This window comes from Aspergillus pseudotamarii (genome assembly GCF_009193445.1).
Source record: "Aspergillus pseudotamarii strain CBS 117625 unplaced genomic scaffold BDV38scaffold_33, whole genome shotgun sequence".
Taxonomy (NCBI): Eukaryota; Fungi; Ascomycota; class Eurotiomycetes; order Eurotiales; family Aspergillaceae; genus Aspergillus; species Aspergillus pseudotamarii.
This window is the reverse complement of record NW_022475047.1, coordinates 328424-349838: the sequence shown is the minus strand read 5'-3', so window position 1 is coordinate 349838 and position 21415 is coordinate 328424. Positions and strand designations below refer to the sequence as shown.

At 48.9% G+C, this 21415-nt stretch overlaps 10 protein-coding genes and 1 non-coding gene across 11 annotated transcripts; 5 read left to right on the top strand and 6 right to left on the bottom strand.

Moving 5' to 3' along the window:
* Positions 1–277: 277 nt before the first annotated feature.
* Positions 278–1977, top strand: BDV38DRAFT_249433 (uncharacterized protein). Its single transcript, XM_032054843.1, has 3 exons — positions 278–604; positions 669–970; positions 1032–1977. Exons 1-3 carry the CDS (start codon positions 449–451, stop codon positions 1492–1494), a joined length of 921 nt encoding a protein of 306 aa, XP_031912716.1. The 5' UTR covers positions 278–448; the 3' UTR covers positions 1495–1977.
* BDV38DRAFT_249431 (uncharacterized protein) lies at positions 1978–3177 on the top strand. The gene is made up of 2 exons (XM_032054842.1): positions 1978–2061; positions 2112–3177. Exon 2 carries the CDS (start codon positions 2219–2221, stop codon positions 2861–2863), a length of 645 nt encoding a protein of 214 aa, XP_031912715.1. The 5' UTR covers positions 1978–2061; positions 2112–2218; the 3' UTR covers positions 2864–3177.
* Positions 3178–3198: 21 nt separating this feature from the next.
* Positions 3199–3270, bottom strand: BDV38DRAFT_t152. The gene has a single exon. It is a non-coding gene; the product is annotated as a tRNA-Glu (tRNA).
* A 587-nt stretch (positions 3271–3857) lies between these two features.
* Positions 3858–5549, bottom strand: BDV38DRAFT_249427 (magnesium transporter). Its single transcript, XM_032054841.1, has 8 exons — positions 5493–5549; positions 5379–5422; positions 5242–5267; positions 5098–5188; positions 4960–5050; positions 4751–4911; positions 4398–4689; positions 3858–4345 (listed from the first exon to the last, which is right to left on the bottom strand). The coding sequence occupies exons 1-8, from the start codon at positions 5507–5509 to the stop codon at positions 4027–4029; spliced, it is 1041 nt and encodes a 346-aa protein (XP_031912714.1). The 5' UTR covers positions 5510–5549; the 3' UTR covers positions 3858–4026.
* A 2624-nt stretch (positions 5550–8173) lies between these two features.
* Positions 8174–8497, top strand: BDV38DRAFT_283864 (uncharacterized protein; the record flags this gene model as incomplete). Its single annotated transcript, XM_032060128.1, has 1 exon — positions 8174–8497. The coding sequence occupies one exon, from the start codon at positions 8174–8176 to the stop codon at positions 8495–8497; it is 324 nt and encodes a 107-aa protein (XP_031912713.1).
* A 76-nt stretch (positions 8498–8573) lies between these two features.
* On the bottom strand, positions 8574–10880 carry BDV38DRAFT_283863 (Zn(II)2Cys6 transcription factor; the record flags this gene model as incomplete). The annotated part of the gene is made up of 6 exons (XM_032060127.1): positions 8574–9126; positions 9177–9495; positions 9547–9984; positions 10035–10299; positions 10364–10717; positions 10773–10880. The coding sequence occupies 6 exons, from the start codon at positions 10878–10880 to the stop codon at positions 8574–8576; spliced, it is 2037 nt and encodes a 678-aa protein (XP_031912712.1).
* A 199-nt stretch (positions 10881–11079) lies between these two features.
* On the bottom strand, positions 11080–11345 carry BDV38DRAFT_249423 (uncharacterized protein). Its single transcript, XM_032054840.1, has one exon. It carries the CDS (start codon positions 11308–11310, stop codon positions 11152–11154), a length of 159 nt encoding a protein of 52 aa, XP_031912711.1. The 5' UTR covers positions 11311–11345; the 3' UTR covers positions 11080–11151.
* Positions 11346–11952: 607 nt separating this feature from the next.
* On the bottom strand, positions 11953–13325 carry BDV38DRAFT_293806 (copper acquisition factor BIM1-like domain-containing protein; the record flags this gene model as incomplete). Its single annotated transcript, XM_032062340.1, has 3 exons — positions 12713–13325; positions 12580–12651; positions 11953–12521 (listed from the first exon to the last, which is right to left on the bottom strand). Exons 1-3 carry the CDS (start codon positions 12912–12914, stop codon positions 11953–11955), a joined length of 843 nt encoding a protein of 280 aa, XP_031912710.1. The 5' UTR covers positions 12915–13325.
* Positions 13326–13820: 495 nt separating this feature from the next.
* BDV38DRAFT_283861 (uncharacterized protein) lies at positions 13821–14586 on the top strand (the record flags this gene model as incomplete). The annotated part of the gene is made up of 3 exons (XM_032060126.1): positions 13821–13953; positions 14017–14402; positions 14473–14586. The coding sequence occupies 3 exons, from the start codon at positions 13821–13823 to the stop codon at positions 14584–14586; spliced, it is 633 nt and encodes a 210-aa protein (XP_031912709.1).
* Positions 14587–17299: 2713 nt separating this feature from the next.
* Positions 17300–18715, top strand: BDV38DRAFT_293805 (MCT family MFS transporter; the record flags this gene model as incomplete). The annotated part of the gene is made up of 1 exon (XM_032062339.1): positions 17300–18715. The coding sequence occupies one exon, from the start codon at positions 17300–17302 to the stop codon at positions 18713–18715; it is 1416 nt and encodes a 471-aa protein (XP_031912708.1).
* A 786-nt stretch (positions 18716–19501) lies between these two features.
* On the bottom strand, positions 19502–21053 carry BDV38DRAFT_293804 (major facilitator superfamily domain-containing protein; the record flags this gene model as incomplete). The annotated part of the gene is made up of 2 exons (XM_032062338.1): positions 19502–20503; positions 20565–21053. 2 exons carry the CDS (start codon positions 21051–21053, stop codon positions 19502–19504), a joined length of 1491 nt encoding a protein of 496 aa, XP_031912707.1.
* Between the last annotated feature and the right edge of the window lie 362 nt (positions 21054–21415).

Genomic DNA, 21415 nt, shown 5'->3' with positions numbered 1-21415 from the left:
CTTCTGTCTCTGATCACTTAATATGAAGCTGTAGTTGTGTATGACCTTTTGAATCATTCAGGAGTTGGGACAATTGCAAGCCACTTTACCACATCGGCTGTGTTGGCAAAGCCTCTGAGTCTCCATCCGTGAATTTTAGCGTCCGCGCGGCATCGATCGGGTTGCCCCGTTGATTGCCCTCGTCGTCCGTTTTTACGGCCTTCGCATAAACAATTGCATTCCACCACTTTCTAACGCTGTTAACGATCTGGTCCCTTTTTTTTGGTTCTTTTTTTTTTTTTTTTATTCAGCCACAATATTTCAACTTGCATATCTACAGTCTATTGTCAGTTACAAAGAATCCCCACAGGCCTCATCTCCATCAGCGATCTCTCAACCTGTTTCCTCGTGAAGGAAGCCCTCTTCTTTGTCAGGCACCACCCTTCGTATCCCCTCACATTCCGCAATCATGAAACTAGCACGACCCTCGATTAATCCTGGGCGGACGAAAAACATCATTCATGGCGTTCAAGGGTTTATTATCTTCTTAGCATGGGCTTGTACCATTGCCGTGTTCACCAAAGGTGATGGTATTGATGGTCGATCAGCCTGGTACTGGGCTTTGGTATGCTTATCAACTCTGTTCAGCGCAAGCTGACGACACGTCATACTAACGGCATTTTTGGTAGTGCTGGTTCAGCATCCCCGGTCTCATCTATCTCGTCGCGGTGCCTATGTGGCCGCGCGCACGCCGTTTCGGAAATGTCTATGCCTTTGCGACTGTCGACTGCCTGTATGCCTTGCTATGGTTTACTGCATGGGTCTGCGTTGCCAGCTATGTCGCGCAGGGGAAATCCGAGGGTAAAGACAGCAACCAAGAGGACAAAGACAAGGACAGTGACAAGAAAACTGGATGCGACAACTGGAAGTATGGTAGTGCCAGCAAATGCAAAATCAGCACGGCTACTTGTATAATGGGGGTTGTCATCTTGTACGTCTCAGATTCCGAGGTAAACCAGCTTGCGGTATTGCTAACATAAGGGTGTCTACAGTTTGCTGTTCATTGTGACCGCATTTATGTCCTTCCGTAACGTGATGCACTTCCGCCGGACCGGAACCCTGCCAGATGCTGTCTCCGACCCTACTTTCGCTGCGCAGAGCCAGGCCGCCTTCTCGTCGAATCCCGCCCACGATTTTGAGGAAGAGGATGATTTCCGGTCCGGCCGAGCTGGTGGAATGGGCTCGTCCGTCCGTTCCGACCGAGATGAAGACTATGCCCTCCTGCACCAGAGCGAGGTAGATGAGTTCGGAAACCCGAACGGGCGCACCGCGATGCACGGCGCCTACGACCCCACCGCGTCCAATGCCGGCGGAAGCGTCCTTCATGACTACAACACGGTCAACACCGCCACCAGCTATGGCGGTGCCCATGGGCAACACTACGCTCCGAACTCGGAATACGCACCGCCATCGGAATGGGGCATGGGCTCCAGTGTGAGCGGCTACGGACGCTAATCTACTCCCCTCTCGAAAACTCTCGACTTTGTACCTCAAATAACCATGGAGCGGTGTTGCGGCGCATACCCGTGCTGTATTGTGTTTTATTCTGCAAGTGTTTTGATACAGATGTTCTACATATGATTCTTTCCGTGTCCGGGCGATGATTGTATGCTGTGATTGATTAGAATTGAGACCCGGGCAGGTCGCATGTTCACTGATGATTTTGACGACATTCTGCTTTGTTGAAGTTCCGAGCCTTGGGAGACAGCCTGTTTGATTTATAATTTAGCTAGTACTATATCACCTGTTATGAACTAGACTATCTTTTGTTTCACCTGAAGGGCTACACGGTGCCTGGCAGTAACAACCAATAAGCATCCACAATCCTGTGGACAGATGGCAAAATGCCGGCAGTTCCTCACCGCCTCCCGTATCAACGCTACTGATCTGGACAGCTTGCGGTCTCATGTCCTCGTACCATATTATTTTAACAATCCATACAGCCTGGCCTTTAGACTGTGTAGGCCCTTCGATACGGTCACTTTAACCTTCTAGTTTAGCCTACCCAAGATAGAGCCCCAGGTAAACCCCCCAATCCATACTTTCACCACTCAAACTAACCCATCAACCAGACCAAGAAACCATCGAAATAACTCACCATCCAAAAACAACAACCAACTCAACCCTCAAAAAGAAACAAATACCATCCTAATTCCAACAATCCAAGAAAACACCCAAAATGGCCGACAGTATCGACATATACAACCAATATCCCTTAGTCCTAGACCCAACCTCCAAAGCCATCAACCTCTCCTCGCAAAACACAACCCCAGCCTCAGCAAACACAGTAACCACCGAACTAACCGAACTAAATGCCCTCCACCGCGGCCTGATCTCCCTCGACCCGCCCAGCATCCCCCCACCCCCACTCCCTATCAACCCCAAGCGCAGCGCCCAAATCACCAAGCTCCGCGATAGCGCAAATACCGCCTACCGCAAGAACAACTACGCCGAGGCGGTGCGGCTATACACGTTTGCCATCGAGATGGGGATCGCACGGCCCGGATGGGAGCCTATGAGTCTTGCGAGAGAGGAACTGGCGGGGTTGTTTGCGAACCGCGCGCAGGCGTATATGGCGCAGCAGGCATGGGCGGAGGGTCTGGTTGATGCGAAATGTAGTGTTGAGAGTAAGCCAGTCGGGAATGTGAAGGCTTGGTGGAGGGCTGGGAAGTGTTTGGCTGAGATGGGCCGGTGGGATGAGGCGCAGGTTGCGATTGATAAGGGGTTGGAGTTTGAGCCGAGGAGCGGGGATGGGGCGAAGGAGTTGCTTGCGTTGATGGAGGAGGTTACGGAGGGGTTGAAGAGGTCGAGTACTTCTGCTTAGATATTGTTTGTCCTCTGGGGAGGATACATGGTGGTTTTGTTGAATGGGGCCTGCATACATCCTCGGGCTGTGTTATCATCTGTGGTTCTTCTGTGTCTGCATGGTTTGTTATTATGGGTTTTGTTTCGTTAGTTCCGGCGTTTGGTTTGGAATGAACTGGTCTTGATATCTAGGTCGATGGATACAGTAGAAGGGCAAACTCAGTCACCCACCCAACAAGGGTTCAAAAAAAGAAAGATAAGAAAATAGCCAGTACAGGATAGATAGATAGATACTAAAGGGAAATCGTTATCGATTGGTCATTCCAATACAGGAATTGGAAATTCAAAAAGTTATTCCGATGCGGGGAATCGAACCCCGAGCTGCTGTGTGAGAGACAGCGATGTTAGCCATTACACCACATCGGATGTTGTTGAAGAATAGCTCTTTATCTTTATAGATAAGCCAAGGAAATTAAAAGAAGGATGCATTAGTACTACGTATAGTACTAGAGAGAATGTCGTTGTAGGGTTGTGCTTAATTACCATGTCGTGGCTTGTAATATTTAATTCCCTGTCAAGGAGCGTGTAGATGGACCAGACCTTGTCATATTGATAGAACTGGAGTCTTTGGCTGAATCACTTCAGTTCCCTCGATATATATATATATATATCTAAGATCGACTTGATCAGGAAGAGTCTAATGAATATATCGAGACAAACCACCAGAAAGCCAAAAGCCTATATATAGATAAGCTCATATAAAGAAACTATCACTATTCCATTACAGAATCCCATAAAATAGCGATCAAGTATGCGACTGTGCAACTTGCCATCGGCGAAGGCCACTACACAACAGTAGTAGCAGTAAACTAAACGTAGATAGTATGCTACCGTGGAACTCTCTTCTGCGCTTCCTCACTTAAGATTATTTTATAGTTTCTCTTATTTCATACATACATATCATGTCCTATCCACTAAGACATTTAGATTTTATCTAGGGTATATTCAAAGGCCCTCCAGTGGCCCATCGATTTTAAGCAAAAAGTCCGAAGTTACTCCGAACCAGACGCGAGGTGGTCGATTTCACGCCGAATGTTCCAAAATTGACCTGGCCGTACAAAGGAAACAAACAAATGAAAAAACGCAATAAAAAGAAATAGCCCCATGATGGCAAGTCTGGCCTTACTGTCGCTCTGCGGCGTCCAGGCCGGACGACCTTCTCTCCAGGGGATGGGGAAGATCGACGCTGCTGGTTCGCACATGGTCGTATCGTCCATGGGACAAGTCGAGCGACCTCATGCTCACGGCTCGCACTGACTCGGGACGGGCCTCTTGCCCGGCTTTGGACAAAGTCAAGAGGGAGATTCCGATGAAGTTGAGGAGGAATCCACACATCATGGAGGTAATGCTGGTCCAGTCGCTGGTGTTCAGGCCTTGGTAGAAGATGATGGAGGCGGTTAGGGTACAGGTCGTGAAACCAACGTAGTACATTGCGTTTACTCTGTGTGGCTGTGAGTACATATTTGTTGATGTCGGGGATACTAGATACGTACAGCGACGCAGGGAATTCACCCATTGCTTTGTTCAGGTAGTTCATTTGGGTTAGGGTGGTGACTACCAGGACCAGAGAGAAAACGTAAGTGGACGCGTGGGTGAACTGGTTGTCTCCGGCGAAGGTGAGTTTGATAGCAATTCCGAATGCCTTCACGGACATGACGGATATCGATCCCACGGTGGAGCAAATCGATAGATAGACCAGCGGGTTCGTCCGGCCTAGTCTCGGGGCGACTTTGTAGATCATGTAACTCGCAAATACGGTGACAAGGGTGCAATAGATGAGAAAGCCTATAAGACGCCATGAGTATATCGATATTGATATTCAAAAAGTCATCCCAGAGAAACCGACCTGGTTGAATCGCTAGGTGCAGGATTTCCTCAATGGTCTGGATGTCCCTGTCACCCGGCGCATGGAGCACGAGCAATATCGATCCCAAAAGGCAAATGGCGGCTCCGAGTTTACCAAGGACTTGTATATTCTCGTTGAGAAAGTATGCGCCCATCAAGGCACTGGGACTGATTAGCGTAGGACATACGGTTGGGAACCATATGACGTACCTGATGAGTACGCTGAGCGCCCCGAGCGGAGTGACCAGCACTGCCGGAGCAAAAGCATAAGCGGCTGTGTTCATGAGTTCCCCCGATATCACTGTAACCGTCAGACTCTGGCGATGGTAGCTCGACTAATAGCCATACGTATGATCATTCCACACCACCATAGTGGGCTTCGCATATATTCAAATCCTTCTCCACTGAAGCCATATTTCTCCGCCGCTTGTACCAGACCCTAGTTGACTGCGTCAGGTATTTGGTTCCTTTGAGATGCGATCCGCGGCGTACCTTCTTGGTGATGACATAACTCGACCCTGCCCATGGCGATCGTTAGCAAGTTATCCAAGCGTGTATTACCGGGACCGGTAATTTTCTTTTCCTTAGATGAAGAAAACAAAGACAAGAAAATATAAGTAGACACATACCAATCGCTACCGAAGCCAGCACAGCCAGTGCGAGGCCAATAAATCTGTTCAAAAGCAAGCGAGTCAGTGGCTGGACGGGGGACAGATCGTCTGTGCGACTACGCAATTACGTACTTATCATGTGCTCCCATACTCGCCAAAGCCTCCAGACATTGGATTGGGGGAGAGAAAATAACGGAGAGAATTAATGCGAGTGGGCGAGACGAGGATGATACCACGTGCACCAGGCAGGGGAAGTTGAGTTTGTTTCAGTGAATCGGCGCGGCTCGAATGCGGGATCACAGCCACAGCCCAGGCACCAACGCTAGTATACTAAATACTAAATTTTTTTTTTTTTCTATTTATTCCGTACCAGACATGGGAATCCTCTGGGAAGCTCCACCGTAGTTTCCGTCTTACAAAACTATTATACCGGTATCTGCATTTGTACCGTTTGACTTTGGATTGTGTTTCTTTCAGGGTCTCACAACCTTATCTTTGTCCACCTTCTTTGCTGATTGGTTCTTCTGCGGTTTCCTGTGCTGTGATTCGTTGCCCGCGTGATGCGGGCGCTATGACCGTAACCTTATCGATAAGCTCAAATCACTTTATTTTATACCAGAGTTTGTTCTTATGTAGTTATTTACATGTACCTGGTAAAAGAACATACCTTGATGTCTACATTGTTCTAAAATTGTTGAATATGTGCACCGTATAGTACATATAGTGTATGGTCCTCTTGTTGCCCGGATATGCTTGCACCGACCATAATTCCCTAATTCCCTTGAACATTTCAATAGCCCAATATGTAGTTATGGCAACTTGACAAAGTTATACAATACCTCCACACATGAGAAGTACACACATATCTATCTCTTCAAGAGGAACTGTAAAAGAACCATAGACACAGTCAATGACTACCATACACAGTCTATACCCAAACAGCCTGCAATCTGTACAAGAAACTCTAACCAAACCCTAACTAACCAATGGCCAACAACAACCTCTCGCACCAACATTCCGTACACATCCTTAAATCTAAAGTAAACTACCCCCAAACCTTCCTACTCACCTCATCAAAACTCACCTCATCCTTAAGATCCACCGCAATCTTCTCATCAGCAGCAGCCTGCCTCTCCGTAAGCGGCAGCACCTTCTCCAGCCAACCGATCGATATTCCACGCAGGAATAACCGGCTCCCAGGGTACATCGCCCGCCTCCAAGCCGGAGTAGTGGTACCAGCCCCAGAACTAATATTCCATACTAAAACAACAACGATGACATTGTTGGACGCCAAAAACACCTTCGGCTTTGTGGCGGCCAATCTGGCAATCGACAAATGCATTGAGATGGCACACACACCTATGGGATGGTGATGGTGGCCGTCCGGAACAGCAACCACTACGGTATGGGGGCTACATACGTGCTACGTGCTATTAAGCAGGGGTTCACCTGTGTTCGCGTACACGAATGCGAGTCGGGCGATGCCGCCGTGGTGAGGGGCGATGTTTGACGAGTTGTCATTTTAAATGTGGATTGTATTATATACCTACACACTTGATGGCTAGAGTATGTCATATTTCAGCTGCATTTATTATGGGAGGGCCATTGGGTTGTTATGCTGGCGAGTGTATACATACATACCTTCGAAGTTCTCGACATGCATAGCAGTTTGCTCTGGCACACCGTTGACGTTGAAACATCACATGTCACAGTAAAGTGCTATACCTAACTCCTAATTGAACCGCATAAACAAGCAGACCAAGCCCTAGCCTTAGCGTAGGCGATAAACCTAAACATAGGACTATTATCCGCCAACTCGGTAACATCAACCGCAACTCCAGACTCAGACTTCCAAACCTTCCGGTCCCGATAGCAGACCGCTCTGTGGGTATTTCCCCAGTCACCCCCCCAGACGAGCCAACAATGAATATCTGTGGAAAGAGACAGTCAAGGGTGAACAATGCATGAGTTTGCGGGGAGTTAGGGTTTTCTCTAGATAACTGAAAGCTTCTCTGTTATAACGTTATGTCTGCGATCATTCTCCCGACGGATTATCGGGAGACTTTCCGAGCTCCGCATCCAGACAAAAGGGACCTAAAGATCGAAGATCGAATCATTAATGAACCTGGGTATAATAAGATCACGAAGTATTACAAGACAAAAGGTAGTGATCGGGTACGAAAACTTAAGTATTGATAAAGAGGATACCTTCACTTGGACAGCTTGAGTTCAAATTCAGTCAATAATAATTTGTTCATCTTGATACCATGGAGTCTATCGACGTCGACACTATTCCACCTCCGGAGGCTTGGGGCAGCCACGTTCACATTGTGGATGAAGATCAATTCCCGTTGCATCCGCTACATCCCTTCTGACCCAATAAAGCCCCGTTATCTAGTCTATATGCTTTCCACCGCAGCTTAGGTATTGAGCATGCATGCTTGGTTGCATTCTCCGCCTATCACACAGATTACAGTTCCATTCTGGATGCACTCTCACGCCTTGCTAAAGGCCGCGCAGTAGCTTGTATCGATCCGAATACTGTATCGGATGAGGGAGTTGCAACGGCTACACAACGTCGGCGTACGGGGTGATCCGCTGAATGAGGCTGTAGTGATCGTAGTGGCCGACCGCGTGCGGCCTTTGGATGGGTTATTCAGGTGTACATCGCCTTGGAGCAGACCGTCGAGCTTGCACCCCTGGTGCCGCAGATCGGCCTCCAAGTTGTCATCGAGCACATTGGGGCGCTAGACTAGGCTCGTGGGCCTGATAGGCTGCAACCGGGGTATGTCGGATTTATTTATCTCCTCCGTATGGAGCAGGTGTGGACACCTTTGAGCGGCACATATCGTTTTCCTAATGTTCCAGATCTCGATGAGTACGTGACCGACATGTTGCGAACGGCAACAGATCGAGTAGTCTGGACGAGTGACTGGCCGCACAGCGGGGGCATGGGGGCCAACCCAGAACGAGATCGCAAAGAGGTGCAAGAATACCGGAAGCTTGATGATACAGCATTCATAACTAGATGTAGAAAGCGGTACCCAGATGTTGAAGGCGGCACTGGAGACCAATTGGCCTGCAAGATCGGGGTAGAAAACCAAAGAAAGCTGTGGCAGTGGGATGACGACGAATGAGAAGGCCGTGAAAAATATCATGGATATACATGATGGAAATAGTGATACTTATGATCCAATCTGGTTTGGAGTACAACTATGCTGCGGGGAAGAAGCATTCTCCCCCAGAGTCCATAATCCCATATTGAGTCTCAGGAAAGCAGTCCAATAACGTGAAACTGTCAGGATCTGTGCTTCCACGGTTCAGGTTAGCGCTGTAGCCCAGGTCGAGGTCTGGGTACGGAAAAGCTGGCAGGTAGTTTCTATCCAACGGAGTTGGTCCGGTGGGGCCACATGCTGGTCTAGCATCGGGCAAATTTGTTGCATCGGCTCTGAGGCTGTTAGTGATGATATGTAGGCTCCGCTGTACGACCGGACATGCTGTAGTCCCCTGTTTTAGAGCCTGGAGGAACGTTTGTATCTTCACCTGAGCGTCAAAGTCTCCCTTCTTCACGTCTTGCATCAAGACGGATGCACCGGTGTAGATGCAGTAAGACATAAGATAGGTAATTCTAGTGAATCCAAAGCTCCTCTCAAAGAGAAGCAAAAGTTTCTCGATACTATCTGACGCTGCGCGGCAAGCAGCGTGATGCGCCGGAATGTAGTAGAAAGGTCGGTGTAGCAGGATAATGGTGGTATAATACAATAAACTGTAACTCAGTTAGCGACAATGTACGGAGAGCACCTAATGTAGACTCACTTCTGCGTGATAATGTGAGGCGGGGGGCAGATTTGGGGCAAGTTGTCCGGGTCGTATCTTAAATGCACAGGCGACTGCTCTCTCCAGTGATCAAGTCTGCCTTGGATTCTGTTTAACGCTTCATCCATGTTGATGTTTCCACGACGGGAGTATAGTTGAAGGATGATATCATTTAATATAACCGCAAGTTTGCATACGTTTTGGAAACTTGAAACTAAATGGGACTTCATCGGCGGGTATTCCACTGGGGGCACCTTATCAGGACTGATTTGATCACCATAATACGGGGCCCATAGATCGTTCTCTGCCGAATCATCCACTAAAGACGGTTAGCGTGTGGTGCCTACGAGATGTCGAGTCCAATACTGACAAAGCTCCGGGCACCGATCAAATGGTAAATCTTGGAGAATGGGCATGCGTCCAAGGAATAAGCTTATGGCCTTATCCCAGAAGTAGCAGCTCCAGAAAAGGCGTCGTCGGATCTCCAAGTCCTCCGCCGTTAGATGTCCAAGCGTCACGATTTTAGTCGTGCTGTGGTGGAGCCCCAGGTCGCTAACCATGCGAAAAGCCATTCCGCTGTAAAGCCATGCTTGAGATATCGAACCCCAAGCGAGTTCGCGAGCACTGAGCTGAAGGAGACCCTGGACAGTCGGAATGCTGCTGGGCTTATGTATTTCAGTGCCCAGGAGAAGGCGAGCTCTTGAGATCAAGAGTTCACTGATCTGGTGATCATCAAAGCGTGCCGCGTGAGCACACATGACGACGACTAAGAAGGGAGAATAGCATGGTCCGCTAATAGCCATGTCTCCTGGGATAGAGTTAGACTCGCTTTATGTAAGGGCTGATACTGTCTCTCACGCATGAATGCTGGGCGATAGACCCAGTTGAACATTGGCGCAATCCACGTCCAATGGACCTGGAGGAGTCTCGATATCATCTGCCGGGGAATATCGGTTTGAATCGATGCATTTCCTAATGCGAATTCCTCCCAGGTTCTCGACTCCAGAGCAGCTGAAGTGAGCAGTGACCGGATGTCGGACATGGACGAATGAGAGTCATTTATGTTTGTTGATTCTACCGGTGGTGGCGCGTGGACGGCGGATGTAGGACCATGGTAGCAAAGCTATCCCAATAGCCACCGGGTCAATGGATGTTCATGGGGATTTCTGGGTTGACCCGTTACGTACCTTGCCATTTTCATCGAGACTGAGATCCGAAAGCAATACCTGCTCCGGCGCCATCTCAGATTCAGAAGCCACCTGTGTAGACGAGCTCGCCTCGGCGTGCGAAGCGCTATCGAAACTGGTATCGATTGGGGGTGTACTGGGAATATGACGTTCTATTGGAAATGTATGCTGAGCCAAGTTCGCCTCTCTTGCCTCGCGCAACGCGACCCGCAGCTCAGTGATCGTTTGCTCAGTTTCTTGTAATCTCTTGGCCATGGCAAGGATCTGCGACATGGGTGGGGCCTTTTCATAGCGACACTCCACGCCGTAGATCTCGCAGGTCTTGCATCCCGGTTGTGTGCCATCGCATCTTGTCTGATTGAGGTGAGCGATAGACGATATGAGAATATTGATAACGGACCGAACCAACCTTTCTCACCCGGCAGTTGGCACATGTCAAACCACGTTTTGACCGATTTGCTCTGTCATGTCCATCGAGTCTCGAGGCGTTATCACTAGCCTGGCGTGATTTTGGCATTATGGTGAACACAATGGCGTGGTGGTTGATAAGGGGGAGAAGAACGGCAGGAAGAAAACTAGTGAGGCGAGATACAAGGATCACGAATAGTGCAGTGCATTAGGGGCAGAAAAGCTGTCAGTCCCAATACTGGTAAGATTTACCTTAATTAACCTCGACTCGCATAAGAGCGGGGTTTGCCCCATAATCCTATCACTGAAAATCATGCGGCTGATCCAGTGGTCTCTATTCTATTCTGTTCTGACCCTAATTGTGGTTGTTAGACTGTACTTTAGCCAGAACCATCTGCCGAACGGTTACCTCCTAGTAGGTAACTCTTCTTTCGCCAAATGCTAATGAAATGCCTCAATGCGTAAGACGTCATTACAAGACAAGGATCTACGTAAACCCCAAGAATAGATATCATTGAGCCTCCACTTATGTACCCCATACTATACTAGGTAGCTATGATGCGGTGGACTCCACCTTCCATGTCAATGCTTAAGATACCGAGCATATAAGTACATATGATATATCTCTAGTAGCCTCTCCACCTGCGTGTGCCCTACTCTCTTAGATAAGACAAGTTAGCAGAGTTTTCTCGTGGTTACTACGTTGGAGCGGCTATTGCGGGTTGATAAAAGTTGAATTCCGACCTACCCGCGGAACTAACCAGGTAACGTGACAGTCAACTTTTATAGCTTACATATAAACATATTTGGGGTGGAATAATAAAGGGCGACCAGTTAGCAATCGGTACACTATGGGGCAGTGCCGTTATTGCCTGTGATTTCATTGTAGCCAGTCAAGTATCTTCTTCCAGAGTTAGTATCCCGTTGTATTATTACTGAATCATGAAAAGAATGGTATTGGTTCTTGATGCTCATCAAACAACTATTGCACAGCATATTCAACCCAACCCATTGCACCTTGAGGTACTTGGGAAGTGAAGCATAATATAATATCCCATTTCAAGGGTGTCATTCAACCATTCATGTCACATCGCATAGAAAGTCATCACGGGAGTTTCCTTCCAACATGTCTACCACGAGCCCCCTACCCACAAGAGGGATAGCACATACTTATACCAGATTTACCGAATCTTCCGAAGACCCTCGTTATCTATCTTTGGATCAACAGTAGCAGTCTCGGCCCAATCCACATTTCTAACGGATGCCTTCTGACGATAAGAGCGATACTTTTGCAAGAATCTTCTAGAACCGAACAGCACTGCAATGGCAATCACCACAGCTGCCACACAACCAACCACGATGCCAGCGATAGCACCGCCAGAAAGACCTGAGCTTGACTCCTTGGTAGCCGAGTCCTTGGATGAGGAGCTAGATGATCCGGCCGTGGCAGTGGCACCAGCGGTAGCCGTGGTACTGGTGACGGCGGTGAACTCATCCGCGGTAACGTTGAAACAGGGCACTTGAGTTGTGAACTTGCTAGCAGGGACATATCTGATATCGGCGCAGGCATAGTAGGTTTCGTTCTTGTCGGTATCGAAATCTGAGGTGTACTTGATTTGGAAGGTAGCATTCATTCCTTCTTCGACATCAATAGAGGGGTTGGGGACGGGGTAGCATTCATGGCCTGGCTCGATGTCTTTGATGCTTGATCCCTCGATGAATGCCTCGAAGTCATCATTGGTGCTCGGGTCTGAACAAGCATTAGTTTGGATGAATTGTATAACCGGGATGTGGGACGTTTGACGGACTGCTTTTGTGGGAGATTGCGATCTGAACATTCCACGATTCATCTTGGATGACGAGTGCCAGTTGGCCATTGACTTGGAGCACGCGCACTCATTAGCGATGGGATCGATATCTTTGTGCTCAAAGGAGGCTCACCCATAGGAAAGTCGGTTCTGTTCGTGGCGCCAGAAGATGAGCCACATGGAGCCGTGTTATCGTAGGCGGCGCCCCAGACACGATCTGGCGGCCACATGAAAGCCACAGGGCCCATCTCTTTGGCTGCTTCTTCACCATGGGCCCATGCGCCAATGGCAGAGGACAAGGCCACAAGAGGCACAAAGCTACTTTTCATGATCATATTGGGGGATGCCTGCTGAGGCTTTTCAGAGACTTGGAAATTGACTTGGAGTGTATGAAGTCCTTGAGAAAGAGGACAGGGACGCTCAGAACCGCGCTACTTATAAGCCTGCAGCAGTCTACTCAGTATCACCCACTCCGGCAAACCTCGAAGATCCGAAAAACGGCCCTACATGCATGTGTCATAACGCCATGTGTTTCCACTCGCCAAGGGACGAGTTCATTTGATGGAACCCCGCTCAGGTCTCCGGCATTTTGCAGCCGACAAGTCATTCACCGGAAAGTCTGGTATGGGTGTCCGTGGTGGAATGATACCTGACAGTCGAGTACATTACGCGAAAAATTAATTCTGCTCATAATGCCAAGAAAAATAGATTACTGAACCTGTAGACAAAGCGTGCCAGGCGCAAAGCAAGGGCTGGATTGGATCAGATAAGATCAATCAGATAAGATGGTGGGTGGAGCCCTGTTCCACTAACCCTTTTAGCGCTCTTGGAGTTACATCGTTTCCACCACGAATAACTTCCGATTAGTCCAAAGCAGGGCTTCAGAGGGTCCTTTCCGTACTCCGTACTTCTCTTCTTGTTTCCCTGTCGGCATATCCCGTGGCTTCAGTGAGACACTATCCCAGGACTGGGAATCGGTCCCGAGGGGTCTTCAGTCCCCGAAGGGTCGTACGACCTTTTTCATTTTTCATTTTCGTTTGTGTACTTTGGATACAACATTATGCTATCAGTTAAGGAGCGCAACCTAAGCGGGACTTTATCTTCTTAGCAGATAGAACATATATAAGTAGGCACCCTATTCATTTTTCACTGTCTTCGCCCACTACCTGTCTTTAGCTTTTCCAATCACTTAGTAATTGCCACTCTTTTCGTGCGTCCCTCTTTCATTCGCTAGACCAACCATGCATCTCCCTACTCTCCTCACTCTCGCCTGCATGGCTGTCAGCACCAATGCTTTCCAATACCCAAACTTTGTTCCATTGCACCGTCGCCAGGAACCCGGTACGCCTGAATACGACTGCCATGCAAACTGCGGTGAGTTCCGCTTTTTTTTCTGTTTATTGAATCTATTCCATAGCAATCAACTGACCAAACCAGGGGGAGTGATCGTTGCTGCTCGTAAAGACGGCTACTGCGATACTGACACCTTCAAATCTGAGTTATCTGACTGTCTCAATTGCGCTCTCAAGTACGACATCTGGAAGTATTACGGCGCATCCGTTTCCAAGGCCGCTACGGGGTGTGGTGTGGACGCCACCCCTGTCGAAGCGTCCTCCATTACAACTACTGCCGCTGCTAGCGCCAGCGCTACTGAAACCGAAACCCCTGTCACCCTATCCCCGTCGTCCACATCGACTGACACCGCTGCAACCACGGGTGTAACCTCTGCTGCTTCTAGTGTTGAGCCTAGCTCTAGCGGCACGGTGAGCTCGACACCCGCAGCATCTACTGTGGTTTCCTCTGCTACACCTTCTCAGAATTCGGTAAGCGTTCAATTTCCCCTCTCTTTCCCCCGACTTAGTGCATGGACCCTACTAAATTTGCTTCTCATAGACTGGCGGCGCTTCGCCGAGTGTCAGCTTATTCCCTGGAGCTGCTTCTACTAATTCCCGCGATGGATTACTGCTTAGTGTACTAGCTGGATGTCTCGCCGTGGCACTTTTGTAAAGGGATCTTGAATGATTGGTGAGATGCTGTCAAGTGAACCGATTAAGTGGAGTAAACGAGATGGTACTCTACTGTGAACATCTCTAGGCCGTTAAAGCTATTCGGCGGGGAAGCGAGTGGCGATAGTAATAATTAATTTCCGAATTAATTTATAGAGATGAATCGAATACGTAAATGACGTTAGTGGAGCCTTCAAGCTAGACATGTCGGAACGATGTTGGTTCGAAAAGACGATCTTTCGGTTAAAAGCAGCACTCTGCCTCTGCGTGATGCAACATGAACAAGGCTATACTAAGACCTCTATACCCGATACATTGATATGTCATGTCATATAGTACAGGGTCTACGTGCAGTGTGCAACGCTGTGCATTAGGAATGCTACCCAGGAAGCCCTGGCCTAATCCCATTATCTCAGCTCTCCACCGCTTGGTGCGTGAGAAGGACCCGCTACGACAAAAGAATGTCCCACTTTCGCTATTACGTTCGGGTTTCGCTTCCGGCTCTTCGTTAATTGCCCGTCTTATGGACCCACAATGTGAATTTTTAATCTGATCCGAGCCTGTGATTCTGCGTTAGCGTGCTCGGAGTACTCTGGGGCGCTGTTGTCTCATATAGCCGTGAGCACTTATCAATCGGAATGGCGACTCAGGAATCCGGCACTTCCGGATATGGCCATTGCTATTGTTCTATATGATAGCAACGGTGGCTGGTTCTTTTGACTTAGCCTAGGAGTGGGTTTTATGTGTTTCTTTGGCCTGATAGCCGTTTCTCATGGTTGTTCGCAATAGGACTCACTATCCTCCAGTGGCATTCAAGTAGTCTGCTTGCTAGGCTGATCAAACTGGATTATTCGACTTCCCTGGCCCCTTGACAAACTTCCTTTCAAGTTATAAATTGGAAAGATCGCGGTTTCTAGGACTTACTATCTTGAACTATAGGAAATATGGTTTAGAAAGCTACATCAAGTTCTGGTAATATCTTATGGGTATCACCACTGTATACCCCTTCGTTCAAAGTAGGTCATCAAGAAAAGGTGGGGGCTTTGACTAGTAGGATACTAGGCTAACAAGCTGCAATATCGCACACATTGGCTTAGCCTCAGAGGTCTCACTGGAATTATAGGGAAGGATATGCCATTGTAATAAGCAACCGGATTTCTAAAATAGGGTGTTCGGATGGAATCGCCATCATGGGCGTAAGAAGGAGCTGAAGTAGCTGACAGCTATGCGATAGTACCTTAAGAATGTGTATTTTCGCTATTTCGTGATACTAAGTCACTGCGATCACTTATTCGAGCAAGGTCACTTGCATCCCACTCCCAAGCTATCAGTTTCCTCGGTTTCACAGCTAACCTGTACGAAATTTGATATCACAGAATGTATCATTATTTCCATCGTTTGCCTTTCAAGTAAGCCACCCACATCCCTAACATCAATTGCTTGGGAAATCATACGCATATACTCGACAACCGCCTTGTATGCGCTAACTAGCCTTCCAGAAACGAGTTTATATGCAGCCCGAGCTTGCCTCATCACCAGAAAATGGAAGACCCGTACAGCTCAAACTCCTAAGCACCCTCCAAGATTTCAAGATTAGAAAATGGGCATATATTGCCTTCACTAGTCAGACATGTGATGTCTATGATGAACCTGTCCGGCAGAAATTCCTCCTCGAACGCCATTGGGATAATTCCTCGCTCTACCATGACGACATCGGTGTCCGATATGCATTTACTACGTGAGAGGTGCATCGCAAGAAGATGCGAATTGTATGTTGCTTGTAAAAATGGTGTTTTACGCGACACAAAAAATTGTCTAGGATTTTCACATTATTGTTTCGCTACTGTCGCATGACCTTCATGACTGCTATGATCTTTGATCGAATCATTCTGTGCACCTTCTGCCTTTCTCAGAGATATGACGAGGGCTAAGATGGTGGAAGCATTATAGAGTGCAAGAGTTGACCCCACATGTATAGAGGGTCAGTGATCGGTGATTATATTTTCAAAGGCCGAGATCCGGCGTTTGGACAACACTTTTGCGTCGCCAATGAGATCGACTGAATCAACGGATTGACAACCTAGAATGTACCCCGAATAGGGTCCGCAATCTTTTTGCACTTCAATGCGAGACAAACTGAGAGATTTTGAGTGACTCAATGCGACCTTCAACTAATTAGTCTCGTGGAGTCTCGCTTTAATCACTTGTGTCTATCAGTCGCGCGACCAGTTGTGTTAAAGATCTGCTGTACAGGTTGGACTCATTAGTATGAGGGAGCTATCTCTTTGTCAATGTTCAGATGAAGCGTAGCTAAAGAATTTATCCAAGACTCAATTGAGAGGTGGCGGTGAGGCGCATTGTTTGCGCGCGTGCCTTCGAGGGCTTTCTGAAAATAACCACGTTGCGCCCTAGAGCCAACTTTTGGACATCATGAGGAGCTATGGAGCTATGCTTGATGAAGAGTTCCTTAACGTGTAGGACGTTCAAAGTTCCGGCTTGAGACAGTCACCGGAAGCGTCTTAGGGCTATGGATCAAACGCCGTCCGGCCTATCGCCGCGTAGATATAAGCCGGATCCACGGCATGAGACGATGTTTTCTCTGTTCAAAGTGGATATAACTCTGACTATAATATCTTGGGTTATCTAACCTGTTTGATTGATATATAACGCCATGCTAACCAGGCAAAACGTCTCCTTGCCCTTCACCCACCAACATGGAGAAAGATACCCAACGACCGGCTGACCAAAACCAGGCCTCTGAAGGCCAAGTCCAACCTCAAGGTCAGCAGCAGAACGAGCAGAATAGCCCACCAGACGGTGGCTATGGATGGGTCTGCACAGCAGCAGCAGCCACGATCAACGCCCATTCATGGGGCTTCAACTCTGCATACGGCGTATTCCTCGCCCACTACCTGAAGCACAATACATTCCCCGGCTCTTCGCCCTTGAAATACGCCTTTGTGGGATCCCTAAGCATCACTTTGCTATTACTCGTGTCACCCATCGCCACAATATCCGTCCGAGAATGGGGCATAAAACCAATAATGTTCTGCGGAGTCATTCTCGAAACCACTAGTCTAATCTGCGCGAGCTTCGCCACCGAGATCTGGCACCTCTTCCTTACACAGGGGATCCTCTTCGGCATGGGTGTAGGCTTCCTCTTCATCCCAACGGCAGCAGTCGTCCCCCAATGGTTCACCACAAAACGATCCCTAGCCAGCGGCATCTCCCTCTCCGGCGCCGGCCTCGGCGGGCTCATCTACTCCCTCGCAACCGGGGCCATGATTCGCAACCTAGGACTGGAATGGGCCTTCCGAATCCTCGGAATAATTGGCTTCATCGTAAACACAACCTGCACACTCCTGATCAAAGACCGCAACAGCAGGACGACTGGCCCCGACAAACAAACATCCATGAGCCTGACTCTCCTCCACAAAGGCGAATACCAGCTCCTCCTCGGCTTTGCCAGCTTCACAATGCTCGGCTACTTCGTCCTCATGTACAGTCTCGCCAATTACGCCAACGAAATCGGCCTCAACGCCTCTCAGGCCTCTATCATAACCGCAATATTCAACCTCGGACAAGCCGTCGGCCGTCCCTGCATCGGCTACTTCAGTGACCGGGTTGGGCGGATCAACATGGCCAGCTCCATGACTTTCCTGTCAGGCATCTTGGCGCTGGTTGTCTGGACGAACGCGAAGAGCTACGGGGTATTGGGGTTCTTTGCCGTCGCGGAGGGGCTCATCGCGGGAAACTTCTGGGCTACTATTGCACCACTGATGGCTGAGGTCGTCGGGTTAAAGGAGGTGCCAGCTGGGCTGAATCTCTTGTGGTTGAGTATTGTCTTGCCGTGTACGTTTAGTGAGCCGATTGCGTTGGAGATCTTTGCGGGGACGGGCAGTTATCTGGGGACGCAGTTGTTTACAGGGTTTGTTTATTTGGCTGCGGCGGGGTGTCTGGTGGCTTTGAGGGGTTGGAAGGTTATGGTGGATTCGAGATGTGCTGGTGTGTCTGGGGATAGTACTAGTGGGGGGAGAGCTGATGGTGTGGTAGTAGCATCGATGGGTAGGACAGAGAAGGTCGGGTTTGTGGAATTTTGTAGGCTTTGTTTTCAGTGGGCTGTTGTTTGAGTGCAAATTGTGTTTTGAATGTGTGTTGGGTGTTCATTTTTGTGATGTTGAATGTTGTCGTAAGGTATGAGCCTCCGAGTATAAATCCCGTTGTACACCATGCTACATGCAATGCATGTACTCTTGTTTAAGAAACATATTATCTGGGATACTCCTATTGGGGGACTGGCAGACATTATAGAGGGCAGCACAGGAAGAGTCTTAAGGATATCGCTTTCATATTAGTAAAAGCCAAGGAGATCTTCAGGACAATGCCTGGCATCTGTACTTAAACTAAAGATTAAGAACTCCCAACTCCATCAAGTTGACAGAGAATAGAAAGAATCACTTCATTCTGACAAGCCCCACTCACATATTCCTAACTCGTATCTGATCTATAAGACTAGAAGCTACCCCCTCCCTCCCCCGACTCAGGTTCAGCTCGGTTCCAGCGGGGAACCCGTGACACTCTACCTCCAAGCGAACCATGGCTTAAAATGGAGCTTAACTTTGTTTATGTATAGAACCTGAAGCTTCGTATAAAGATATTAGTGTCTCCTTCGAGGAGGTTTTGTGGACTCTGCCTTTTTCTTTCTTTCTCTCTTTTCTTTTCTTTACTTTTTTGTTTCGGTGTAGTCAGTTATCACGCCACTACATCTTGGCAGGTTTTTGGGTATATAAAAAAATTATGTGGATTATATTAGATTATTTAGAATACATACTGTGTAAATATAAAATATGACAGGAACGTGGCGTAACATCCTTTCCGTCTATCTGGAACCTGCTTTATTTGGGCCTGCTTCAAAGTTACATGGTATAACTGCTGACTCTCCGCAAACGCTCCCCATAGAACCACAGCACCAAGGGCACCGGCACCGCTACGGCCAATGCCAGGAACCCTAAAAGGCTGTTTCCCCAGCCGTAGCCGAGGTGCTCGTACATGGAGGGCCCAAACAAGGGGAATCCGAAGGCGCAGAGACCTCTCAGGAGGAACGATGAACCCGATGCACTGGCGGCATAGAGCGGGAACGCGTCGATATAATAGGCCGTGACACATTGGAAGACAATGGTGCATCCACACATCAGGAACACGATGGCAACATTCGGCACGGACCAATGCAGCTTCGCCTCGGCCGTCCAGCCATACCAAAAGAGGGCGGGTGGAGCGCACACCGCACTGACGGCCAGCAGTGGGAGGCGAAATTCCGGGCGCCCTTCATCATGGTTTCGTCGCTTCAGCGCTAGGTATATGCGGTCGGCGGTGAACATGCCGATCTGAATGCCGATGAAGTAGCCGATTCCAGGTGCGATGAAGTGCAACGAGGCGAGATCCTTGGGTTCTCCGTAGTGCTTTTCCCAGAGTGTTGGGAAAGTTGAGAAGATGAGGTATGTAGTTCCGTACATGATGGCGGCATAGAGGGAGAGTAGCTGGATGATAGGCTGTGTAGTCAGGAACTGGACTGGGCGGATAAGAGTCTTGTAGTAGAGGGCCGCCAGGGTGTGGTGGTCATTATCGTAGGGCGTCCTATAAATACCATGGCTGGGATCGTTCTTGAGAAGCTGCTGCTTTCGGCGGCCAAGGACGACAGGAGGATAGGTCTCGCGGAAGACGAGGGCGCTAATCATGATCAGAACACCGGAGACGGCGGAGGTGGCGTAGAAGTCGTAGCGCCAGGATGCCGAGTAGCTAGTGAAGCCGCCCACAATAGCACCGATCGGGGTCGCGAGAATGAAGGCCATGTTGAGCACAGCGAGGCCTTTGCCACGCTGCTCCGCTGGGAAAAGATCGCTGATCATTCCGATTCCCACCTAAGTCACGTTGTAGTCAGCGATACATGGCGTCAGTCAAATTGCATGTGGCCCTACTAACCACAGGACTTGCACCACTCCCGAATCCTGACAATACTCGGAATGCCACAAGCTGTGCCCTGTTTTGCGCGAAGCCGCACGCGAGATTGAACACCGCATACACTAGGTTACCGGCGTGGATCAACGGTACGCGCCCCCACAGCTCACTAAAGGGCGCCAGCAGCAGCGGTCCCAGCGCAAGCATCAGGACATATGCAGATATTGTCAGCGGCCCTTCGATATTGGGGTCCATTTTCAACTCGGCGCATATCTTGTCTAGTGACGGGGCCACGATCGTTGTGGACAGGTTGACCAGCACATTAAGGAGCGTGATGAGAACTGTTATGGCCCAACGTCGAGTAAAGGGCCATTGATTTGGATGAGGAAATTCGTCGTCAAAGTCAACCAGAATTGCCTGAAGTTCTGGCGCATCATCATTGTTCTTTTCGGACTGAGTGCCCGGTGTTATGCTGTAAGATACAGCTGACTTTTCAGGCGGAGCTTCGCTCATGGTGGTGAATTGGGTACAGTTAGTACTGCGATAGAGCCAACAGATATGGCTTATATGAACATTGAACATGGTGGAGTGTATGCTCTCGGATAAACACACCATTCGACGGCAGGGCGAAATGACGCAGCACAGGGCCGTCTGTGGAATGGGCTAATCCCCCCCTTGCTGGGAAGGGCTTCGTCCACAACAATAAACCAGGAACAAGACCCTTACCCCGATAAGCATTTTCGTCCTGCAGACATGCCACCTAATTGGGAAATCACCTCTTGCCATACGGTCAAGGGAGATGTAAGGGCGATGTAGTACCCGCTGCCAAGGTAAATCCAATCCCAGGGCCCGGTGGTAACTTCACATGGAAAAAC